Source organism: Bos mutus, chromosome X (genome assembly GCF_027580195.1).
Source record: "Bos mutus isolate GX-2022 chromosome X, NWIPB_WYAK_1.1, whole genome shotgun sequence".
Classification (NCBI taxonomy): domain Eukaryota; kingdom Metazoa; phylum Chordata; class Mammalia; order Artiodactyla; family Bovidae; genus Bos; species Bos mutus.
The window spans coordinates 76,387,605-76,414,346 of record NC_091646.1 but is presented as its reverse complement, the minus strand read 5'-3'; the positions used below and the strand labels follow the sequence as shown (position 1 = coordinate 76,414,346).

The 26,742-nt window shown below is 41.4% G+C and overlaps 1 protein-coding gene across 2 annotated transcripts in view; it reads left to right on the top strand.

Annotated features, from left to right (window-relative positions):
* The window catches only part of SYN1 (synapsin I), a 54,452-nt gene that overhangs the window by 1,132 nt on the left and 26,578 nt on the right, over positions 1–26,742 (top strand). For both annotated transcript variants that reach the window (XM_070366381.1, XM_005911668.3), the window contains exons 2-5: positions 14,795–14,852; positions 14,959–15,050; positions 17,328–17,484; positions 17,657–17,746. In XM_070366381.1, coding sequence (XP_070222482.1) covers positions 14,795–14,852; positions 14,959–15,050; positions 17,328–17,484; positions 17,657–17,746 — 397 coding nt within the window. The remainder of the gene's footprint in view (positions 1–14,794; positions 14,853–14,958; positions 15,051–17,327; positions 17,485–17,656; positions 17,747–26,742) is intronic.

Sequence of the window (26,742 nt, the reverse complement as noted above, 5' to 3'; positions counted from 1 at the left end):
CCTTCTGTGTGCCCCAGTTCAGTCCCCCTAAGGGCTTATTTCTCCAAAGGATCTAAGAATCATTTATTAAGGGCCTGGTGTATGCCCCATCCCCAAGCCCTTTCCTCAAACATATTTTCCTTAAATGAGTTCTATGAGCAGTTTTAAACCTACTGTGTGAGGCTTATCTTCACACTCTCTGCTCTAAATCCTTTTCCTACAACAGACAGATCTAGAAGGCATTCATTTGAGTGCCTCCCTTACCACCTATTCTCAAACTACTTCTTCAATGATCTTTCCTTTGGTGGACCCACCAAGCCTTTATTAACTGCCTGATCTAAAGGTGTGAGCCTTCTCTAAAGGTTCTTTCCTTCAGTGTATTCAGCAAGCATTTATTGAGTGCCCACTGTTTATGTCACCCCAGACCCTTGCCCCAATGCCTTTTCCTCCAGTGGCTTCAGTCTGTATATATTGAGCACCATCTGCATGACTCAACCTCAGACCTTCTCCATAAAGACCTTTGCCTCCAGTTAATACAGTGATCATATATCTGCACTTACTGTGTAGAGCATTTCAATCTGTCTTCCCATATACCTCTTTAAAAAATCACTCCTGGAGCATTTGTGGAGTACCCACTGTGTGCCGATTCTGTGCCTTCTCCATAAAAGCCTTTCTTCCCAAGGATGGCGAATCAAGCTTACATAAATCAAGTTACTGTATCCCCATTTCCCTTCCCCCAAAGATTTTTCCTCCAGTGGATCCAGTGATGATATGCTCTTCCATAGTCTCCCCCCCATCTTCCCCAAAGACCTTTTCTTTTAACGGATGCAGTGAGCATTTGGTCATTGTCTGCCAGGTGCTTGATTCTAGATCACCTTTCCCCAAAGGCATTTTCCTCCAGTGGCTCCTGTGAGCATGTGTGTAGTGCTTCCTGTGTGCTCTATATTCACACCTCCTCCCCAAAGTGCTTTTCTTCCAGTGGGTGCATGAGCACATTTGCAGTACCTGTTGTGTGTAGGAAGTAGATTCCCCTTCTTTACTCTTAGGATAACCTGTGCCAGTCATACAACATCTCCACAGAGTCCTTTCCTTCGATAAATCTAGAACCAAATTTAGAAGAGTTAGCCTTTTCTCACTCTCTTCAGTCTCCCTAGGATTCCCTCTCCCAATCTTAAGACCCCAAAGGGCTTTTTTTCTATTTAAGCTAATAAACACTTAACTGAGCACTTACTACATAAGAGCCATTCTCAAATTCCCCTTTCCAAGCTTGGAAGTTCCTGCCCTTATCTCAAGAGCTCTCTCTCCAGGGGTCCCCTTCAGCCTAAATATATTGAGTACCAGCTCTTTACTGGTTAATTACCTCTCCTCTGCCAGGAGCCCTTACCCAGCAGGCTTTCTCTCTATTCAGAGCCATTTATTCATTCTACAGATAGTTGTTGCATACTTCGATGTGTTAAACTATGGGAGGCATTTATTATGTACTACAATACACTAGGAAGAAGCCTCCTTCAGTTTCTTTTCCTTCTAATCCCAACCACCAGTTGGATTCTTCATACCTTCTCCTCCACTCAGCCCCAACAATCTTTTAATGAGGACTTATTCTATACTACTGAGAACCCATAGTCAGTGCCTCTTCTCCCCCTCCTGTAGCCCTAATTCCTCCTTCAACAATCTCCATCCTGCCTTTCACATGACACAATCTCAAAAACTCACGATGTGTACCTACTGCATTCTGACTAGGAACCCTCTCCCATATAGTAGCCATCTTCCCCACTGCCCTTTCCCCCCAATTAATCCAAAAAGGATTTATCGCTCTCTTACTGTTTTCTGTTCAAACAACAACATTCCCATCCCTGCAGCAGACTCCTCCACTCTTTTCTCCTTCAATCCATAAAGCATTTATTGAACACGTGTTTTAATTCCTTCACCAACACCCACTCGCACATATGCCATCGTCCTGGCTAAATTTGCTCTATTGAAGTCAACAAACCTTATTGAAGCCCTTGCTGTACATTGGGGGCTTCCCAGGTGGCGCTAGTGGTAAAGAATCTGTATGCCAATGCAGGAGATGCAAGAGATGTGGTTCTGATCCCTGGTTTGGAAAGATCCACTGGAATATTTTAGTAACCACCCTCCTTTCGACTTACCTTCTTCACTTTGACCCTCCAGGAAGGTTGCTGCTGCCTTTTCCTTCATTCCATTAAGCATTTATTAATTATCTACAGACCACTGACAAGACCCTTCCCCTTTCCATAGTCACAACTCCTGTATTTTCCACTTTTTATTCTAATTTGTCTAGCAAGCACTTACTGAGCACCTGCTGAATTCTGTCAACTATTCTTCCCTTCCGCTTCTGTATCCCGAAAACCTTCCTTTATCCCAGCAGTTACTTCAGTCTTTTCTTCCAGTCAACCTAGCAACTATTTATTTAGTGTCTGGTATAGATGGGGTGGGATGGGTAAAGGGAGAGAGCCTGTGTACACACCAGGTTTAGTGCGAGGAACAGAGACTCTGCATCACCAACTTGCAGACTTTCAGAACCACACAAGCTTAGGGATTTCAGCCTGGAATAAAAGGAATCATGCAAACTCTGTAATGGGGTTGTACACCTAAGTACAGTCTGGTGCTTTCCCCACCAAACCGCACCACTCTCATTCCTTCCTGGGTCTTGAGTCCTGTGTGCTTTAAAACTGCAAACTCAGAGTTGAGACTCATCACCTCTTTTTACAGATCATTTAGTCCAGTGTTTTTCCAGCTGTAGGTCACCTCTTGGCTTGTGACCAGTGTTTCATTTTCTTCATGAAATGAAAATAAAATGATGATAAATGATAATATTGATACATGAAAATAAAAAATGAGAGTGCATTGCACATAGTAAGTGGAATTATTATTTAGTGAAACTGTTACTCCAATAAGAAATATAATCATTAATGTGTACCATATATATTATATGTATTCTGTAATATATTTGTTATACAATGGGTTTATAGTATCACATACATATATATGTGTATGTTTCTTTTCATGAAATGAATGTTTCTTTTCATGAAATGAAATAAAATAGAATAGGAAATATGACCCCATTGTACATATTAAAGGTAATTATTTACTGAAATTTTCATTCTACTATATGCATATTTATATACATTCTAGATACTGCAACACATGATATATAATATGTAATATGTTATGTAAGACATCCTATATTAAATTTTCTGTATATGTGTCTTATATAATATATATTATATATATAGAACATGCTTATTGTGGCTTCTTTTCTTAGACTTCCCTGGATGCAGACCCTGAGACTCTGAGATTTGTGTGCAGATTGATCGGGGAGAGCTCTTGGGAACAACGCGTGTTGCAGAGGAGGAGTGGGGGAAGCAGGACTTGGCAGATGGAAAGGTTGAACAGCTGTGATGCTGTGCAACAATTACTCCAGCCGATCATCTGGGGAGCTCTGGAGATGGGATGACCCTTCAGAGTTGTCCCAATTGAGATGGGATGGCCAGGCTTTTGTAGTCCTGCATTAGTCAGTCAGTGACTACAGGTTGCCCTCTGGGGGAAGGCATAATCTTGCAGAAGGTGAGTCCCTGCTATAGGGGGCAGTTCCCAGTGATGGACAGCACTGTGAGCCTTCAGCAGCAGATACTCCCAGAACCTGTAGGACAGTTATGACAAGAAGGAGGGGCTTGAAGATCTGAGTAGAGCACATAGGCAACCCCCAGGACTTCTCAGATTCACTTGCTTTTCAGAAGTAAGTTCATTCCATCTGGGAACAGAGTTTTAGGATTCTAATTGGTCTTGTTTTCTGGAGTGCACTTGAAAGAACACAGTTAGTGGGACAAACTACAGCCTCCACTGTAGTTTGATAAATGTGGCATAAATAAATGATACATTGTTTCCTTCCTGTACTACACAATCTAGATTCCCCTTACCCTCAGCTAGCACCTCTCTTGGTCACAGTGACTTACCTGGTGAGTGATCCTCATCCTTGAGGGATCCCTGAGCTCCTGGTCCCCATCTGCTCAGGCTATGACTGCTGTACTTGTCCATTTGCCTTCAGTGTTGAATAAGAAATACCAACAAAATGTCAAAGCAGATAGCCTGGGGGCCAGATATATTCCTCCCTGCCCTCATTGTTTAATGGCAGCCCTATCAACTCCTGGGCTTCCCTGGTGGCTCAATGGTAAAGAATCAACCTGCTAATGTAGGAGACTTGGGTTCAATCCCTGGGTTGGGAAGATCCCCTGGAGAAGGAAATGGCAACCCACACCAATACTCCTGCCTGGGAAATCCCATGGACAGAGGAACCTGGCAGGCTACAGTCCATGGGGTTGCAAAGAGTCAGGCACGACTTAGCAACTAAACAACAGCAACTATCTCCTGATGATCAGGGTCTATGCGCCTGCTGAGACAGACTCATCTTCTTATCCATTGGCTTGTGAAACCTGAAGTGTCCAGGTAACAGTCAAAGCTTAGAGTGTAATGGGGTTCTTGCTGTGTCCCCTGGTAGCAGTGTTCCCCCTTGTAGAATCAGGACCTTTAACCTTGCAGAGCCCTGAGGGAACAGGAAACACACATTCCAAAAGTGGATCCAGGGATTGATGGTAAGCTAGGCCACTCCTACTTTCACCTCTGAGTTACCAAACCAGTGTATTCTACCTGTAAGGAACACAGCCCAAACAATGTTCATTGATTTAAGGTATATACTGTGTTTTGGAGGATGGTACCCCATTCTTGCACAGTATCACCTCCAAGCTGAAATCTTAGCTGTGGATATACCAATTTGTTCCATCACTCTGTCTGACTAGCAGCTTCTGCATGGTGTGGTATAGAATGTCATCAGTATAAAATGTCAGTTGATTTCATGGTTGTGGAGTGTGTCCTTCAGTTTGTTTCACTGTTGTGTGGGATGCCATACTGGTGGATCAAATATTATGTAAGCCCTTGGACAATGATGCTGGCTAAGGTCCTATAGTCAGGAAAAGCAAACTCATATATAGAATATTCCAGTCAAAATGAATCATTACTCTTTCCAGAGTAGAAGGGGTCCAGTGTAGTCAGCTCACTACAGAGTGGCTGGTTGCCTTCCTAAGGGATGGTGCTGTGTTGGGGACCCAATATTGGTCTCTGATGCTGGCAGGTTGGACATTCAGCAATGATGCCATAGGCCCCACACTCAGCCTCCATCTCTGTTACCCTTGCCACTTCATATGTGTGCCCATCTGCCAGTGCTGGGGCAGCTGATTCTAGAAACTGGCTGACATCATTTGGCTGAGTCATTCTAGCTACCTGGTTGCTTAGTGCCACTTTCAGGGTGGATGCTATCTGGTGGGTGTTAACACACAATACAAAGATCTTCACTCCGTTTCATCTCCAATCCCATCTGTCCACCCACATTTCGGTGTCCCAGACCTCCTTTTCCTGATCTTCCAATATTGTTCCTTCAAGGCCTCTGCCTAATCAGCCAAGCCATTTACCACTGCCCATCAGTGAATATGTATTTGAATCTTGGGTTGCTGCTCTTTCCCAACAAAACAGATGACCAGGTGCACAGCCCAAAGCTCTGCCCCTTGGGAGTTTTGCCACTGTTTTTCAAGGCCACTCTGAATGGGGCTATAGGATCACCCCTGTTCATTTTTGTCCATTCCACCCACATAGCAAGCCAACCCATTTGTGAACCAAGCTTAAGATTTTTCTCCCTTCATCTGCTGGTTCTAAGGAGTTATCTTAGTGAGCTGAGGGAGGCACTAACACAACAGTGTGGATGACACAGGCATCCAGGTTACTTGCTCAGACAGCTTGCTTGGCCCTCTCTGGGATCGATCCTGGCTGCTGGGCCTGACTTCATTACTTGGTGGGCCTGGCACGACCCAGCTCATAACAGGCACCAGGATACATGGTTCCTTGGTACCCTGTGGTCAAGAATTCTGTCTCACCCAGGGTCCAGTACTGTACCAGGATTTGTTTCTCAAAAGCTGTGTAATTCTCTGCTGCAGATGGCATGGCCTTGGTCCAGAACCCCAGGGGCCTCCCAATCAGGCATCCCATAAGCTCCACACTGCATTTTCCCCCACAATGCAGTATTGTAGGATCTGCTGGATCATATACCCTGAGTGGCAGGACTGCTTGCACCACAGCCTGGACCTGTTCAGGACTAGCAGCCTTAGATGTCACCTGAAATATAGATCAGAGCAGTATTCCCAGGTGTGGAATATGCTGCCTCCAGAACCTGAGGAATCTTCCCATCTGTTGTGTTTTTATTCATCATAGTGGGCGGTGTGTGATGCGATGCTTTGCCTTATGATTTGGAGGGGCTGTTCTGGCATACCTTGGACACACAAATCCCTAAAAGCTGTACTAATATGGCAGGACCCTGAGTGTTTTTAGGGTTTACCTCCCACCCTCTGGAGTGCATGTATCTTACCAATGCAGTGTGCTAACCAACTCTTGCTCATCTTGCCTATCAATATGATGTAATTGTTATAGTAGTCCAATGTGATAGTCCCTGGGATGTCCAGATAGTCCATTTCTCCTTCGACTATATGATAACATAGGGTGAGAAAGATAACTTAGCCCTATGGCAAGACCATCAATGTATACTGTGGTCAGTCCCAGATGAATGTGGAACGTCTCTGATCTTCTGATCAAAATAGAAAAGGCATTCACTATATCAGTGGCCACCTGCCATACCTGAGATCTTTTCATTTGCTCCAGCAATGTCAGCATGACTAGTACTGCAGCTTAAATCAGTACTACCATTTGGTTGAGCTTGCAGTATTCTACATTCTCAAGGATCTATCCAGCCTCCTCAGGGCCCAAATTGGTTAATTCAGCAGAGATATGATGGGACTGAGCTTCCCGGGTGACTCAACTGGTAGAGAATCTGCCTGCAATGTAGGATACCCCTGTTCAATTTCTGGGTCAGGAAGTTCCCTTGGAGAAGGGATAGGCTACCCACTCCAGTATTCTTGGGCTTCCCTGGTGGCTCTGATAGTAAGGAATCCACCTGCAATGTAGGAGACCTGGGTTTGATCCCTGGGTTGGGAAGATCCCCTAGAGGAGGGCATGGAAACCCACTCTAGTATTCTTGCCTGGAGAATCCCCATGGACAGAGGAGTGTGGCAGGCTACAGTCCATGGGGTCACAAAGAATCAGACATGACTGAGCAACTAAGCACATATACATGATGGGACTAACACCCCTGCATCCTTTGGATCTTTCAAAGGGACACTAGTTTCTACCATCACCCTTAGGATAGATACAATATTGTCTTTGATTTATAGCTTTGCTCAGGGAAGGCAGCAATAGTTTCCAAGGCATCCATTTGAACTTCCCAGCTACCATAGCTCTTCCCCCATAGGCCAAGGAACTCATGTAGGGGTTCTGAAAACTACAGATATGTCCATTCCAATTAGGTGTTTGTGAGCTGGGAAAGTGATCACTAGGTAGACCTGTGGACCCAGTGTACCCACTGTGAGCAGGAACTGGGCTGGGACTTCATTTATGACCTTCCTTCTACTGTGCTTCTCAACATGTCTGGTGCTACTCTCACCAACATATCCCTCATTTGTAATTTGGGTATATGCTCTGGGCCCTCCCATAGAATATAGTCAGCTAGTTGGTTTTCCATACTGGAGTAGTGTATCTTCTCTAACACATCAGCTTCTCTGAGCCCTTTGATCCTTTCTTCCACAATCTGCCATTGAAGTCTGGTGTTTCTACTTCACTTGGTGTGGGCCACTATTCTTGCCAGGCTTCCACAAGTCATCCAAAAATTGTATCAGCAACATTTCCTAGAGTCCTTACCGTGGTTTTAAGTTCTGTGTCCTGGGACAGTGCTCCAAGTTCATGCTTCATTCCCTTGATCCATTGTCCTCAGCATCCAGTCTCAGGCATGCTTTTCCAGCTCCTGCCAATACATGTTAGCCAGATTCTTCAGCTTCCACATATCATTCCTTTCCTTCCTTTGCAAGCTGAGAACCTCTCCAGTCAAGTTGTGCTAGGATTTGACCCTGGTTATTAATCTAGTTGCCAGGAGGGGAAGGGAAGTTGATTCTGAGAGGAAGAAGAATTGTTTTATAAGGCACATGCTTCACTCAAGGCCTGTGCATCATCTTCGAGCAAAGGGAAGGTCTATATTGTAACAAGGAGAAGTGGGCTACTTCTGCAGACCCAGTGGGTTCAGGTGAATCTGTAAGGTCAGGGTGTTAAATGCATCTTCCCAGATATCTCCATCCCAATCTCAGGGCTCCACTCATGTCCTATTAGGCCCCTGAGCATGGAATAGGGGATGTACTGGGCCTGAGAATTCAACCTTCTCTGAAGTTCTGCTACCCCTACAGTTAAGTCCTAAGTCTGATCTTCTCCTCTGTCTGCCCTCTGGTCACAGAAGATTGAGGTTTCCTTAAATATACCCAAATTTGCTGCCATATTGAATGCAGCACTTTCACAGCATCATCTTTTAGGATCTGAAATAGCTCAACTGGAATTCCATCACCTCCACTAGCTTTGTTCATAGTGATGCTTCCGAAGGCCCACTTGACTTCACATTCCAGGATGTCTGGCTCTAGGTGAGTGATCACACCATGGTGATTATCTGGGTCGTGAAGATCTTTTTTGTACAGTTCTTCTGTGTATTCTTGCCACTTCTTAATATCTTCTGCTTCTGTTAGGTCCATACCATTTCTGTTCTTTATTGAGCCCATCTTTGCATGAGATGTTCCCTTGGTATCTCTAATTTTCTTGAAGAGATCTCTAGTCTTTCCCATTCTAGTCTTTTCCTCTATTTCTTTGCACTGATCACTGAGGAAGGCTTTCTTATCTCTCCTTGCTATTTGGAACTCTGCATTCAGATGCTTATATCTTTCCTTTTCTCCTTTGCTTTTTTGCTTCTCTTCTTTTCACAGCTATTTGTAAGACCTTCTTAGACAGACATTTTGATTTTTTTCATTTCTTTTTCTTAGGGATGGTCTGATTCCTGTCTGCTGTACAATGTCATGAACCTCCATCCATAATTCATTAGGCATTCTGTCTATGAGATCTAGTCCCTTAAATCTATTTCTCACTTCCACTGTATAATCATTAGGGATTTGATTTAGGTCATACCTGAATGGTCTAGTGGTTTTCCCTTCAATTTAAGTCTGAATTTGGCAATAAAGAGTTCATGATCTGAGCCACAGTGAGCTCCTGGTCTTGTTTTTGCTGACTGTATAGAGCTTCTCCATCTTTGGCTGCAAAGAATATAATCAATCTGATTTCAGTGTTGACCATCTGGTGATGTCCATGTGTAGAGTCTTCTCTTGTGTTGTTGGAAGAGGGTGTTTGTTATGACCAGTGCCTTCTCTTGGCAAAACTCTGTTAGCCTTTGCCTTGCTTCATTCTGTACTCCAAGGCCAAATTTGCCTGTTACTCCAGGTATTTCTTGACTTCCTACTTTTGCATTCCAGTCCCATATAATGAAAAGGACATTTTTTTTTTTATTTTAGTTCTAGAAGGTCTTGTAGGTCTTCATAGAACTATTCGACTTCAGCTTCTTCAGCATTACTGGTCAGGGCATAGACTTAGATTACCGTGGTATTGCATGGTTTGCCTTGGAAATGAACAGAGATCATTCTGTCGTTTTTGAGATTGCATCCAAGTACTGCATTTCAGACTCTTTTGTTGACTATGATGGCTACTCCATTTCTTCTAAGGGATTCTTGCCCACAGTGTAGATATAATGATCATCTGAGTTAAATTCACCCATTCCAGTCCATTTTAGTTCACTGATTCCTAGAATGTCGACATTCACTCTTGCCATCTCCTGTTTGACCACTCCAATTTGCCTTGATTCACGGACCTAACATTCCAGGTTCCAATGCAATATTGCTCTTTACAGCATCGGACCTTGCTTCCACCACCAGTCCCATCCACAACTGGGGGTTGTTTTTGCTTTTGCTTTGTCTCTTCATTGTTTCTGGAGTTATTTCTCCACCGATCTCCAGTAGCATATTGGGCACCTACCGACCTGGGGAGGTCATCTTTCGGTGTCCTATCTCTTTGCCTTTTCATACTGTCCATGGGGTTCTCCAGGCAAGAATACTGAAGTGGTTTGCCATTCCCTTCTCCAGTGGACCACATTTTGTCAGAACTCTCCACCATGACCTGGAAGAGGTCAGTTTAGATTCCACTCCCAAAGAAAGGTAATACCAAAGAATGCTTAAACTACCGCACAATTGCACTCATCTCCCACGCTAGTAAAGTAATGCTCAAAATTCTCCAAGCCAGGCTTCAACAATACGTGAACCATGAACTTCCAGATGTTCAAGCTGGATTTAGAAAAGGCAGAAGAACCAGAGATCAAATTGCCAACATCCGCTGGGTCATCAAAAAACAAGAGAGTTCCAGAAAAATATCTTTCTGCTTTTAAAGCCTTTGACTGTGTGGATCACAATAAACTGCGGAAAATTATTCAAGAGATGGGAATACCAGACCACCCGATCTGCCTCTTGAGAAATCTGTATGCAGGTCAGCAAACAACGGTTAGAACTGGACATGGAACAACAGACTGGTTCCAAATAGGAAAAGGAGTACGTCAAGGCTGTATATTGTCACCCTGCTTATTTAACTTATATGCAGAGTACATCATGAGAAATGCTGAGTTGGATGAAGCACAAGCCAGAATCAAGATTTCCAGGAGAAATATCAATAACCTCAGATATGCAGATGATACCATCCTTATGGCAGAAAGTGAAGAAGAACTAAAGAGCCTCTTGATGAAAGTGAAAGAGGAGAATAAAAAAGTTGGCTTAAAGCTCAACATTCAGAAAACTAAGATCATGGCATCCAGTCCCATCACTTCATGGCAAATAGATGGGGAAACAGTGTCAGACTTTATTTTTCTGGGCTCCAAAATCACTGCAGATGGTGACTGCAGCCATGAAATTAAAAGACGCTTACTCCTTGAAAGAAAAGTTATGACCAACCTAGACAGCATATTAAAAAGCAGAGACATTACTTTACCAACAAAGGCCCATCTAGTCAAGGCTATGGTTTTTCCAGTTATCATGTATGGGTGTGAGAGTTGGACTATAGAGAAAGCTGAGTGCCAAAGAATAGATGCTTTTGAACTGTGGTGTTGGAGAAGACTCTTGAGAGTCCCTTGGCTTGCAAGGAGATCCAACCAGTCCATCCTAAGGGAAATCAGGCCTGAATATTCATTGGAAGGACTGATGTTGAAGCTGATACTCCGATCCTTTGGCCACCTGGTGTTAAGAGCTGACTCATTTGAAAAGACCCTGATGCTGGGAAAGATTGAAGGCGGGAGAAGGGAACGACAGAGGATGAGATGATTGGATGGCATCACCGACTCAATGAGCATGAGTTTGAGTAAACTCTGGGAGTTGGTGATGGACAGGGAAACCTGATGTGCTGCAGTGCATGGGGTCACAAAGAGTCGGACACGACTGAGTGACTGGACTGAACTAAATACACCCAAGGAGGTCTTTTGTCTTTTACATTTTGCTTTTTTTAAAAAAATTATTTATTTATTTGGCTGTGTCAGGTTTTAGTTGCAGCACATGGGATCTTTAGTAAGTATGTAGGATCTAGTTCCCTGAACACGGTTTCAACCTGGGCCCCCTGTCTTGGAAGCACAGACTCTTAGCCACTGGACCACAGGGAAATCCCTACATTTTGCTTTGAATTGGTGATTATTCACCCTGAGCATGTCATATATTTCTTCAGCTAATCGATGGTGTTTAGTCCCCCGAGTCTGGTTATCATTTCCCTCACACCTGTCAAGTACCAGCAATATTTCACCAGCTGGTGCATTCCCTTCCACTAGTATCTCATTACAGTCCACCATCAGTTAAGTTACTGCTGCTTCAAAACCCCATGGGCCTGCACTATAATTCTCCCACTCGAGAATCCACTCCATGCCACATCTTCTCCCTGAAGACATCTCCAGTGTCATAGGGTTTGCTACATCTTATGGTGCAAGTGGCATCCTGCTTGTACCACAGCCCAGACATGCTACAGGGCACTTTGTGTTGCTACAGCATGTCAGAGGCTATCTATGCTGCATGCGTGCATGCTAAGTTGCTTCAGTCATGTCCAACTCTTTGCAACCCCATGGACTGTAGCCCACCAGACTCCTCTGTCCATGGGATTCTCCAGGCAAGAACACTGGAGTGGGTTGCCATGCCCTCCTCCAGGGTATCTTTCCAACCCAGGGATCGAACCCACGTCTCCTGAGGCTCCTGCATTGCAGGCGGATTCTTTACCACTGAGCCACCAGGGAAGCCCTCATCTATGCTCCACCAGCACAAATGATGGCTCCTTTTTGCCTGCGGGCTGCTGGATGGCCCAGCTCCAGAAAGGCAGTAGAGTTTTCTTTGTTGTTTGACTTCTCTGACCCACTGTTTTAGGTTGGGATCTCCGAAACAGATTTTTCAGGCAGAGAATTGCATGCACAGGCTTATTTGGGAGTGCCTTTGGGATCAACAAGTGGTGCTAGGGGTAAAGAACCCACCTGCCAATGCAGGAAATGTAAGATGCTGGTTCGATCCCTGGATCAGGAAGATCCCCTGGAGGAGGGCATGGCAACCCACTCCAGTATTCTTACCTGGGAAATCCCATGGACAGAGGAGCCTGGTGGGCTATAGTGCATGGGCTCGCAAAGAGTCAGATACAACTAAAGCAACTTAGCACACATGCATTGGGATCAACAGCTGTAAGGAAGGCAAAGTTGAGCAGTTGGAGAAGTGAGTCCACAGCGCAGTTGCCTCTGAGGCCTCGGCTGATCCTCGGGAGAGCTTCTAGGGAGATCCTAGGGTGGTCCTTCAGAGTCAGCCTATAGTTGAGACAAAGAGGCTGGCTTTCATACTCACTCACAGACCAGATGTAATCCATGGCTGTCCAAAATAGGTATAACCTTGGGCAGGAAAGTTCCCTATGGTAGAAGATAATTCCCCAAAGGACACAGCTGCAATCTGTCAACAGCTGATACTCAAGGTGCATTGGCCCTGAAGAGGAGACCTGAGAAGAGCACCATAGTATCCACTACATATATGGTCAAAAAAGTTTGAAAAAGAAAGTTGTGATATAGTCTACACTCATCATCATTTTCTAAATGAAAAATGCACAGGTTTAAGAGACTCTCTTCCAACATCTGTGAGGGGACAGTGTCAGAGATGAGGTGGGAGGTAGGAGGGAAGAGTGAAAGAGAGAAGAAAATAGCTTGCGGTCTTTGGGGTATGTCAGTGAAATCACCAGAGCTCAGTTGTGCAGCATGTATATCAGAGACCCTGATGGTGTGCATGTAGGCGATCCCAGGAGTGGCTCCTCCCCTCAGTCCCTGTCTATGAAAAACCTGATTGGTGATGAGCTTCTGTTTGTGGACAAGCCTGTCGGATAGGAATCCTGGGCCTGGTGGAGGAGTCTAGCTGGGGATGGGCCCAGGGACAGTGACTTAGCAATTTGTGATATGCCTACTGCCATTCCTACCCCTCTTCACTCCTATAGTTTCCCCTTATCCTCAGCGGCATTTCTCTCCAACCTTGTCGTGATTGACTCCAGCCTCTATTGATCCCTCACCAGCCTGCGGCCCTTAGTCTGCTCTTCCTTTTCTGATGCAGCTGCCCACTCATGGCTGCTGTGTCCCTCTCGGTGCACAACAACACGTGGTAAATGTGTTCCTCCTTGGGAAAGGACCCAAGCAAAGAGATGCTGCAGCCCACACAGACTGGCACTGACACGCACTTGGACACACTCCATATATATATATGGTGGCTCAGCTGGTCAAGAACCTGCCTGCCAATGCAGAGATGCAAGAGACTCAGGTTCAGTCCCTGGGTTGGGAAGATCCTCTGGAGAAGGAAATGACAACCCACTCCAGTATTCTTGCCTGGAGAATCCCATGGACAGAGGAGCCTGGCAGGCTGTAGTCCATTGGGTCACAAAAGAGTTGGACACAACTGAGTGTGCGCACACACACACACACACACACACACACACACAGATAGATATGTCCTCTAAGAATCTATGCCATTTTACAAACCTCCGTGCTATTTCAAAGTATGTTACAGTGTACAAAGTACTCCTTGTTTTGAGAAGTTTTTCAAATAGCACTGTGACAAGCAAACCATACTTTGGGAAATGCCTGCACTCTGTTTTAAGAATTCATAATTTGCAGTGTCCTTTGACATTTAAGTCACCCTCGTGGCTCAGATGGTAAAGCGTCTGCCTACAATGCGGGGACCCGGGTTCAATCCCTGGGTCGGTAAGATCCTCTGGAGAAGGAAATGGCAACCCACTCCAGTACTCTTGCCTGGAAAATCCCATGGATGGAGGAGCCTGGTAGGCTACAGTCCATGGGGTCGCAAAGAGTTGGACACGACTGAGCGACTTCACTTTCAATTTGACATTTACAGGGCTTCCCTTGTGGCTTAGCTGGTAAAGAATTCGCCTGCGATGTGGGAGACCTGGATTTGATCCCTGTGTTCGGAAGATCCCCTGGAGAAGGAAAAGGCTACCAATTCCAGTATTCTGGCCTGGAGAATTCCATGGACTATATAGTCCATGGGGTCGCAAAGAGTCAGACACGACTGAGCGATTTAGTACCTTGATATTTACATACCTCCACAAGGATTATAAGAGACTTCATTGTTCACAAACAACTGTTAGGTTTTTTCAAAATATTTCAACCATCATAAATCACTTTATAGTTTCTGTAGTGGCACTGAAGGAGCAAAGGGGTCAAAGGACCGGTCTGGGTTTTGTCTTTCTGAGATTTGAGCATTGACAGATGTGCTCTGCTTTTCCTCTCCAGGGCGAAATACTTCAAAGGGAAAAAGATCCATGGAGAAATTGACATTAAAGTAGAACAGGTTAGTTGGGGCAGCTGGACCTGGGGGGTCAACTGTCCATACTGCAAACTGAGTTGTCTTTTGTGTGTGCTGTGAGTGAATCCCTGATTTTTTTTTTCCTTCCCAGGCTGAATTCTCTGATCTCAACCTTGTGGCTCATGCCAATGGTGGATTCTCTGTGGACATGGAAGTTCTTCGGAATGGGGTGAAGGTTGTGCGGTGAGTGTAAAAAGGTTACTTTGGTATTATGGGAGAGACATAAGGGCTCCCTTAGAGCTGAGGGAGATTCCCCACCTCCTCTCCTATCTTTCTGTGAACAAGACTTAGGCACATTACAGTAGCCAAGATATGGAGACAACCTAAGTATCCATCAATGGATGAACAGATAAAGAAGAAGTGGTACACACACACACACACACAAAGGGATATTATTCAGCCATGAGAAAGAAGGAAATCCTACCATTTGTGACAACATGGATGGATCTTGAGGCCATTATGCTAAGTGAGATAAATCAGACAGAGAAAGAGAAATACTGTATGATATCACTTATATGTAGATTCTAAAAGACCCAAACTAATAGAAATCACCTTTCTAGAAAGGTGATTGCTAAAGGCTGGGGGAGGGTGTGTAAGAATAGGAGAGCTGTTTAAGAGTCCAAGTTTGCAACTGGTAGATAAATAAGTCCTAGAGGTCTAATTCACAGTATGCATGATATAGACAATAATACTATATCATAATCAGTAAAGCTCCTATTATAAAAGACTAGACCTTAATTATTCCTACCATGAAAAAAAGAAATGATAATTTTGTGACATGGTAAGCCACTCCAGTACTCTTGCCTGGAAAATCCCATGGATGGAGGAGTCTGGTAGGCTGCAGTCCATGGGGTCGCTAAGAGTTGGACATGACTGACTGACTTCACTTTCACTTTTCACTTTCATGCATTGGAGAAGGAAATGACAACCCACTCCAGTGTTCTTTCCTGGAGAATCCCAGGGACAGGGGAGCCTGGTAGGCTGCCGTCTATGGGGTCGCACAGAGTCGGACACGACTGAAGCGACTTAGCAGCAGCAAGGGTACTAACTAATGCTACAATGGCAATCATATTATAATATATTAATGTAAATGTATCAAATAACATGTTATACACCTTCCCTGGTGGCTCAGTGGTAAAGAACCTGCCTGCAATGCAGGAGACCCCGGTTCCATCCCCTAGGTCGAGAAGATCCTCTGGAGAAGGGATTTTCTACCCACTCCAGTATTCTTGCCTGGGAAATCCCATGGACAGAGGAGCCTGGCTGGCTACAGTCCATGGGGTTGCAAAAGAGTTGGACACAACCTAGCAACTAAACAACAACAATACACCTTACACTTATATTATAATTGACATATAATATGTCAATTATATTCCAATTTTTTAAAAGAACTTAGGAACAGAATGAAAAGAGATAGCTTCTCTTCTGAAGAAGAGCCAAGGATATCAGAAGACAACAAGCCAAATTTTTCAGTGACTAATTCAACAAGCATTTCTTGAGCGTCTACTGCATACTGGGTGCTACTCTCAGCATTTCACATTCAACAAATATTTACTGAGTATCTGTTGTGTGCCAGGAGCTATTCTTCATGCTGAGGTCCTGGAAGTGAACAAAACAGACCCCAAAAAGACCACACAAAAAAATCCTCTGTTCTCATGAAGCTCACATTCTACTGTGGGATACACATAATAAACAAAGAAGAAAATGTCAAAGTGCTAAAAAATATATATATATGTATATCAGCAAAGGGCTATAGTGATTGTTAGATTATGAAGAGTCTGCAGTTTGGTTGATGTAGACCAAAAGAGTGAGAGAGATTTGAGGAAAGACCTGAAGGAGGTAGAAGAGTGGTGCATGCAGAAATCTAGGGAGGCTACATTTCAGGCTGAGGGAATAGCCCATGTAAAGCCCTGAGGCTGGAATTTATTCTGGGCAGCATCCTTTGTGTACAGTGGTAGTCTGAGAGATTGTGATGGGGAAACTGTGAGAGCTGAGTAGGCAAGCTGCAAGCTTACCTTGGTGAGGTAAAAGAGCAGGCAGGAAAGGCTTAAAAGGGGGTCACCAGATGAAGAGATGTTAGGAAGGGTGCGTGTGGTAGAGGGAATAGCTTGTGTATGTGGCTGAGGTAAGAAACCACTATGCCATTTCTAGGAGCCGTGGAGATTTCAAAACTTGACCTTAGGATGGGGAACACATGTATACCTGTGGTGGATTCATTTTGATATTTGGCAAAAAAAAGAAAACAAAACAAACAAACATGATCCTCCCAAAAAAAAAAGCTAGTGAGGCCAAAAAAAAAATAAATAAAATAAATAAATAAATAAATAAAATAAAAAACAGATGCTGGTTGTAAAAAAATAAAAATAAAAAGTAAAAAAAAAAAAAAAACTTGACCTTTATTCTAAAGGTGGTGGGGAGCTTTTGGGGGGGCCCTCAACACTCTTACCATTGCCACCCCAGGTCTCTGAAGCCAGACTTCGTGCTGATCCGCCAGCATGCCTTCAGCATGGCACGGAATGGAGACTACCGCAGTTTGGTTATTGGGCTGCAGTATGCCGGGATCCCCAGCATTAACTCTTTGCATTCTGTCTACAACTTCTGTGACAAACCCTGGGTGGTAAGTGACAGGATGGGTGCTACTGGCAGAGGGAATAGCTCATACATGCATGTGGGAGCTTGAACCCACTGTGATTTGGGGGATCAGAGGAAGCTTGGAACCTTGAAGTCCCAGCTTACAGACTCCCTCCAGGTGAAGGGACTTGCTGACTCATCTCTCCTGGCTCTCATAGTTTGCCCAGATGGTTCGACTGCACAAGAAACTGGGAACAGAGGAATTCCCTCTAATCAATCAGACCTTCTACCCCAATCACAAAGAGATGGTGAGTCTAGGGGAAGGGAGTGGGCAGGAGGGAAAAGCATCATGCCTATTGCAATAATATTGCCAATGGATGTGTTGCTGGTGGAATACCATCAGAGAGTACAGCTGACACATGCACATGGAGGGCGATGTTGCTTTGTGATAGTTTATTAATATCATACATTTATGTATGTAGTTACAAGTATGATTTAAATCATTGATCCTGCTATAGTGTCTATTCTCATCAGTATTAAGAAACTGATTTCCGATGTAAACAGAATTAATGTAACAATTCAGATTACATTACATATACAAATCAAGGCATTGTTACTAACATTATCAAATATTCCTCCTGATAGAAATGTTAACAGTGTTTCAAATTAGGGTTGCCAGTAAAGATTATCAGTAGCAATGTTATGAATTAAATTGTATTCAAATAGAAAATTTGACTGTTGGCTACTATTATCACAAATATAATCACTAACATTATAAATTATATCCATTACTTCAAACTATTCGTACTGATGTAAATTATGAGTACCAGTGTTATAAATTATAGTTCCAAATAGAAGTAATCATTTCTAGTATCACTGAATATTATAACTATTATTTAAATTATTGTCAATATATAAATTATGCTCTAATACAAATTATAAGTCCCTGTTTTGAATTATGTCATACTTAATAATAAAAATTATATTATCATTACTAATGTCATCAAATATTATAACTAAGATTACAATTTATTACCAGTGTTATAAATTAAGGTTATCAATATAAGTGATTAGAACCTATTTTGTGAATTAAGGTATAATTACTGAAAGAAATTAAGCTATTAGTACAAACATTGTAACATACTGTTATAAATTATTGCCAATATTTATAAATTAATATTACTAATATAAATTATGAATATATATATTTTGAGCTATCCTACAGTTACTAATAGAAATCACTATTAATATGGTTAATAATCTTATTGATATCATAAATAGTTACTAATATTAAAGTTATGATTATAATATGTTAAGAGTAGAGCAGTTATTAATCAAATTTTAGTTCCAAATAGAAATTGAGTCACTGTGCCTAGTGCCATCAAATTTTATAGTTAATTTTACAAGTTTTTTATGATTTTTACAAGTTATGTTTACTTATATAAGTTATCATCACCAGTTTTATGAATTAAATTATGATTAAATATCAATATTGACCCAGCTTTATCAACTTAAATAAACATTGATTAAAGTAGTAAAAATTCTTACAAGTATTACAAATTATGGTCACTGATACAAATCAGTAGTGTTATGAATTAAGCTTACTTGTAGATGAAAATCAAATCATTACTTTGAAACCAAATTTGTTCATCATTATTATTATCTTATATTCATTGAGAAACTATGGTTAAGAACACAGACCCTAAAGTCAGAATTTTTGTGTTGTAATCCTAGCTCCACAACTTGCTAACTTCTGAATATAAGAAACATTAGTTAAATGCTCTGCACCTCAGTTTTCCCATCTGTAAAATGTGGGTAATAATAGTTCCTGCCTCATAGAGTTAATGTGAGAATTAAATTATTTAACAAACATAAAGTGGTTAGAACAGTGCATCTAGCAAATATACTAACTGCTACCTAGTGTTGATGAACACTTGTTTGTTGTCCCTTCTGAATTTGAAGTGTTTTTATCATGGAAGGATGTCGGACTCTGTCAAATGTTTTTTCTGTGTTTATTGATATGATACGGCTCTTGGCCTTTATTCTATGAATACGGTGTATTACATTAATTGATTTTTATCTGAATTAAGCCACACTTGCATTCCTGGGTCAGATCCCACTTGATCTGGCATATAATCCTTTTTATATGCTGTGGGATTCAGTTTGTTAGTATTTTGTTGAAAATTATGCCGTCAGTAATCATAAGGGACATTGATTTGTAGTTTTCTTATGATGTCTTTGTCTGGTTTTGGTATTGGGGTAATAGTAACCTCATACAATGAAATAGACAGTGTTCCCTCATCTTCATTAACTCTTTTAGGAAGAGTTAATGAAAGATTGGTGTTAATTTTATTTAAAATTTTTGGTATACTTAACCAGTGAAGACGTTTTCTTATTTACTAATTCAATCTCTTCATTTATTGTAGGTCTATTCAGATTTTTCATTTCTTCTTGAGTTAGTATCCAAAGTTTGTGTCTTTCTAGGAACTTGTCTATTTCAGCTAGGTTTTCTAGTTTATTAGCATAGAATTGTTCATAGTACTCTCTTATAATCCTTTTTATTTCTATAAAGTTATTAATTATGTCTCTTTCATTCCTAATTTTAGTAGCTTGTTTTCTCTTTTCTGAAATCTTAGTCTAAAGGTTTGTGCATTTTGTTGATCTTTTCAGAGAATCAATTTTGGTTTCACCAATTTTCTCTATTTTTTTTTCTATTTTCAACTTCATTTATTTCCACCCTAATCTTTATTTCTTCTTTTCTTCTGCTTGCTCTGGTGTTTGTTTTTGTTTTTGCTTTTTGTCTAATTTCTTAGGAAGATTATTGGCTATTGATTTAATATTTTTCTTCTTTTTAAACATAGAAGTTCCCGAAAAAAAAATAAAAATAGAAGTTTACAACTATGAATTTCCCTATAAGCAATTTTTATATGTTGTCTTCATTTTCTTTTGTCTCAAAGTATCTTCTAATTTTCATGATGACTTCTTTGACCCATTGTTTAAGAGTATGTTGTTTACTTTCCACTTATTAATGAATTTCCCAAATTTCCTTCTGTTATTTATTTCTAATTTCATTCAGTTGTAGTCAGAGAACATATTTTGTATGGTTCAGTCCTTTTACATTATTGAGATTTGTTCTGTGGCTTAACATATACTTTGTCCTAGAGAATGTTCTATGTACACTTGAGAAGAATACATATGCCGCTGTTGTAGGATGGAGTGTTCTATAGACCTCTGTTAGGTTTGGTTGGTTTATAGTGCCATTCTAGCCTTCTCTCTCTCTTAGGAGAAGGCAATGGCACCCCACTCCAGTACTCTTGCCTGGAAAATCCCATGGATGGAGGAGTCTGGTAGGCTGCAGTCCATGGGGTCGCTAGGAGTTGGACACAACTGAGCGACTTCCCTTTCATTTTTCACTTTCATGCATTGGAGAAGGAAATGGCAACCCACTCCAGTATTCTTGCCTGGAGAATCCCAGGGACAGAGGAGCCTAGTGGGCTGCCATCTATGGGGTCGCACAGAGTCGGACACGACTGAAGCGACTTAGCATCAGCATCATCAGCCTTCTCTTTCCTTGTTTATCCTCTGTCTAGTTGTTTTATGCATTATTTAATGTGAGGTATTAAAATCTCCAGCAATTATTGCTGAATTGTCCATTTCTTCCTTTCAGTTCTGCCTGGTTTTTTTGTTTCAATATGACTCTCTTGTTAGGTGCATATATGTTTATAATTGTTAAATCTTCTTGATAGATTGACACTTTTATCAATATAAAATGTCCTTTTTTATCTCTAGTAACAGTTTTTGTCTTAAAGTCTATTTTATCTGATGTTAGTATAGCAATGCTAGTCCTCTTTTGGTTACTGTTTGCATGGTAAATCTTTTTCCATTCATTTACTTTCAACTTATTTGAAAGTATAGTTCAACTTGTTTCTAAAGTGTATCTCCTGTAAATAGCATATATTGGGTCATGTTTTTCATCTGTTTTGCTTATCTCTGCCCTTTAATTCAGAGAAGGCAATGGCACCCCACTCCAGTACTCTTGCCTGGAAAATCCCATGGATGGAAGGGCCTGGTGGGCTGCAGTCCATGGGGTTACTAGGAGTCAGACACAACTGAGCGACTTCACTTTATTTTTTCACTTTCATGCATTGGAGAAGGAAATGGCAACCCACTCCAGTGTTCTTGCCTGGAGAATCCCAGGGATGGGGGAGCCTGGTGGGCTGTCGTCTATGGGGTCGCAAAGAGTTGGACATGACTGAATTGACTTAGCAGCAGCAGCCCTTTAATTGGAGTGTTTAATTAATTTACATTTAATGTAATTACTGATAAGGTAAAATTTATGTTTATAATTTTGCTATTTGTTTTCTATATTTCTTGTGCCTTTTTTTGTTCCTGTATTTCTCTGTTAATGCATAACTTCGTGTTAAATAGATATTTTCCAGTGTGCCATTATAATTCTCTTGATATTTCTTTTCCATATTTAAAATATAGATATTTTCTTTGTAGTTTCCCTGGGGATTACAATTAACATTTTAATTTATACACTCTCATTTAATTAAAGCCAGTTTAATTTCAATAGTATTAAAAAAAAAGTTGCCTCTTTATAGCTTTATTCACTCAGTCTGTCTTTGTGCTATTGTTGTCATACAAATTACATCTTTATACATCATATGCCCATGAATATAGACTTATGAATTATTGCTTGATGCAGTTGTATTTAAATCAGATAGGTGGGGAAAAGTGTCAGAGACAAAAAAAAAACATAACAGTATGCATTCATACTGTTACAGGTGCTCATTTCTTCACGTTTTTACAACTTTGCTTAGCCTTCACTTCCTGCCTGTGCAGAGCCTCGGGGTCAGCCAGAGATCCTATTCAAGCACACAGCCTTATGCATATTTATGGCTTTTTAGATTCCTAGGAATATGTCGGAACTTTTCAAAGACTCCTATGGATGTCTTAGTCCCCAGATTTTTCTGTTAAGTCTTTTGGTCAGCTTGTTGTTTGTCTTAACTATAATTGTTGCCTCAAGCAGCTGCTGTGTTAAATAATTGCTGCTGATTATTTTTGAAAAGCATCCTCCCAAAAAACTTCTCACATCAGGTGAACTCTGAGTCAGGTCAAATAGATAAGTCCTGTGTGTGAAGTTTTCTAGGGAAGTCCAAGACAGGTCAAATAAAGATAGTTCTTTGGGAATGGGGCTTTGGAGGACTCCAACCCTGTTCTGCTTCTTCCATTGGCTGCTAGCCTGCCAGTTTTCTTCAGAATTGCAAGACTGTTGATTTTCAAATCTGTTCGGAAGGTGGAAAGAAGAGAATAAGTACAGAAAAAGTTCAAATGTCACAAAACTTAACTGTTCTTAGTGAGATTCAGCCTTTTTCTTGAATAAATACTTCTTGAATTACTGTAAGCCTATGCTCAATTTTCAGAATTCTGACAAAGTTCATTGTGACCACTTTGGCCAGTACTCTCATTGCTTTTACAGAGGAGAGGACTGTTATAGGCACTTACCCTGGCATTCTGCTGACCTCTCCTCCAGGTATATCTTATTCTTTCCCTGCCCTAGGATAATGGCATTTCAAAGTCAGGATCTGGGAGCTAGATCATTGCTACTGGAATGTCCTTGCTTCTAAATTGTCTCATTGTGCAGAGCTAGGAAATATATTTTTGTTGCTGTTTAGTTGCTCAATCATGTCCAACTCTTTGTGACCCCATGGACTGTAGTCCACCAGGTTCCTCTGTCCATGGCATTTTCCAGGCAAGATTATTGGAGTGGTTTATGACATATATACATATGAAATTATATATATATACACATGTATGAAATTATATGCAGTGTGCTCATACTGATACTTTTTTTGCCATGCCACACAGCTTGTGGGATCTTAGTTCCCCAACCAGGTATCGAACACAGACCCCCAGCAGTGAAATTGCCAAGTCCTAACCACTGGACCACCAGGGAATTCCACAGATACTTTCAATTCTAATCCAACACAATATAAGGTTCCTTCTAGCCTTTCCCCATTCCATATTTATATTTCTCTTCTCTAACACCGAGAGCCCTAGCTTCCAACATCATCAACATATTTACTCATTTGCTCAATCCTACAATACACAGAAAATATTTTTAGAATTTCAACACCCTTACCACTGTAAAATACAACCACAGTAAGGTATAACTTGAGATTTGTTTGCCCTTTTTATGTCTTTAGATGAGACTATACAAAGTACTGTATTCAAATGCTACATGGTTTAGTTCATTTTGTCATCCAAAACAGTTGTGTTACTCATTTTATTTCAAATGTAATTTGTTTCCCTTTATATTAAATTTTAGTTTTTTTACTATCTATACTGACTTAATTTTATGTATTTAAATGTAATATGTTAGCATGATTCCAAAAGTCAAAATATAAAAAGGCATTCCCAGATAAAAATTTAAGCCTACAGGAAATGGATAATTTCATTAGGGGAACACAGTTTACCAATTTCATTAGGGGAACACTTTACCAAAATTTACCCCATTTGAGTTTACCACACCAATTTCCATAGAAGTAATAGCAAGGAGAGATAAGAAAGCCTTCCTCAGCGATCAGTGCAAAGAAATAGAGGAAAACAACAGAATGGGAAAGACTAGAGGTCTCTTCAAGAAAATTAGAGATACTAAGGGAACATATCATGCAGAGATGGGCACAAGAAAGGATAGAAATGGTAGGGACCTAACAGAAGCAGAAGATATTAAGAAGAGGTGGCAAGAATACACAGAAGAACTGTATAAAAAAGATCTTCATGACCCAGATAACCATGATGATGTGATCACTTACCTAGAGCCAGACATCCTGGAATGTGAAGTCAGGTGGGCCTTAGGAAGCATCACTGGAGGTGATGAAATTACAGTTGAGCTATTCCAAATCCTGAAAGATGATGCTGTGAAAGTGCTGCACTCAATATGCCAGCAAATTTGGAAAACTCAGCAGTGGCCACAGGTCTGGAAAAGATCAGTTTTCATTCCAATCCCAAAGAAAGGCAATGCCAAAGAATGCTCAAACTACCACACAATTGCACTCATCTCACAGGCTAGTAAAGTAATGCTCAAAATTCTCCAAGCCAGGCTTCAACAATACATGAACTGTGAACTTCCAGATGTTCAAGCGGGATTTAGAAAAGGCAGAGGAACCAGAGATCAAATTGCCAACATCCGCTGGATCATGGAAAAAGCAAGAGAGTTCCAGAAAAACATCTATTTCTGCTTTATTGACTATGCTAAAGCCTTTGACTGTGTGGATCACAATAAACTATGGAAAATTCTGAAAGAGATGGGAATACCAGACTACCTGACCTGCCTCTTGAGAAACCTGTATGCAGGTCAGGAAGCAACAGTTCGAATTGGACATGGAACAACAGACTGATTCCAAATAGGAAAAGGAGTACATCAAGGCTGTATATTGTCACCCTGCTTATTTAACTTATATGCAGAGTACATCATGAAAAACGTTGTGCTGGAGGAAGCACAAGCTGGAATCAGGATTGCCAGGAGAAATATCAATAACCTCAGATATGCAGATGATACCATCCTTATGGCAGAAAGTGAAGAAGAACTAAAGAGCCTCTTGATGAAAGTGAAAGAGGAGAATAAAAAAGTTGGCTTAAAGCTCAACATTCAGAAAGCTAAGATCATGGCATCTGGTCCCATCACTTCATGGCAAATAGATGGGGAAACAGTGGCAGACTTTATTTTTTGGGCTCCAAAATCACTGCAGATGGTGATTGCTGCCATGAAATTAAAAGATGCTTACTCCTTGAAAGGAAAGTTATGACCAACCTAGACATCATATTAAAAAGCAGAGACATTACTTTGCCAACAAAAGTCCATCTAGTCAAGGCTATGGTTTTTCTAGTGGTCATGTATGGATGTGAGAGTTGGACTATAAAGAAAGCTGAGCGCCGAAGAATTGATGCTTTTGAACTGTGGTGTTGGAGAAGACTCTTGAGAGTCCCTTGGACTGCAAGGAGATCCAACCAGTCCATCCTAAAGGAGATCAGTCCTGGGTGTTCATTGGAAGGACTCATGTTGAAGCTGAAACTCTAATACTTTGGCCATCTGATGCTAAGAGCTGACTCATTTGAAAAGACCCTGATGCTGGGAAAGATTGAAGGGAGGAGGAGAAGGGGCAACAGAGGATGAGATGATTGGATGGCATCACCGACTCGATGGACATGGGTTTGGGTGGACTCCGGGAGTTGGTGATGGACAGGGAGGCCTGGCGTGCTGTGGTTCACGGGGTTGCAAAGAGTCAGACACTACTGAGTGACAGAACTGAACTGAATGAAGAAAGTTATTAAGAAACTACCGCCTTAAAAAAGCATCAGGCCCAAATGATTTCAAAGGGGAATTCTACCAAACTGTTAGAGACCAGTTAATCCCAATGGCACATAAATTATTCCAAAGAACATAAAATGAAGAGCAACTTCCACATTACTTTTCTAAAGCAGTTATAACTTGGACAACAGAAAAAAGAAATGCATAGGCAGTTTTCAGTCATAAATATCAATGCAAAAATCCTAAAGCAAATATTAGCAAACAAATCCAAAACTATATTAAGAAAATAATATAATATAACTGTGTAGTAAGTTTCCCCCTTGGAATGCAAGAATGGTTTGTTATAGGTAATATACTGGGTTGGCCAAAATGATCATTTGGGTTTTTCTGTACCATCTTATGGAAAACCCAGAATGAACTTTTTGGCCAACCCAATATAATGCAACATATTAATTGATCTGAGGAGAAAGTCATATGATCATTTCCATAGATATTTTTGAAGCCTTTAACAGAGTTTAGCACCCATTCTGATAAAATCATTCAAAAACAGAAATCAACTCATGCCTTCTTAACATGATCAAATTTGTATACCTCAATCCAAAAGTTACTGTTAACTTAATAGGACAACATTGAAAGCGTTTCCATTAAGGTGAGGAACAAAGCAAGGTGCCCACTCTTTCTACTCCTTTTCAATACTGTGTTTAGAGGTATTGTTGTTGTTTTTCAGTCGCTCAGTCTTGTCCAACTCTTTGTGACCTCATGGACTGGACTCCAGAAAGCCAGGCCTCCCTGTCCATCACCAGCTCCTGGAGTTTACTCAAACTCATGTCCATTGAGTCAGTGATACCATCCAACCGTCTTGTCCTCTGTCGTCCCCATCTCCTCCTGCCTTCAATCTTTCCCAGCATAGGGTCTTTTCTAATAAGTGGGCTCTTTGCATCAAGTGGCCAAAGTATTGGAGCTCCAGCTTCAGCATCAGTCCTTCCAATG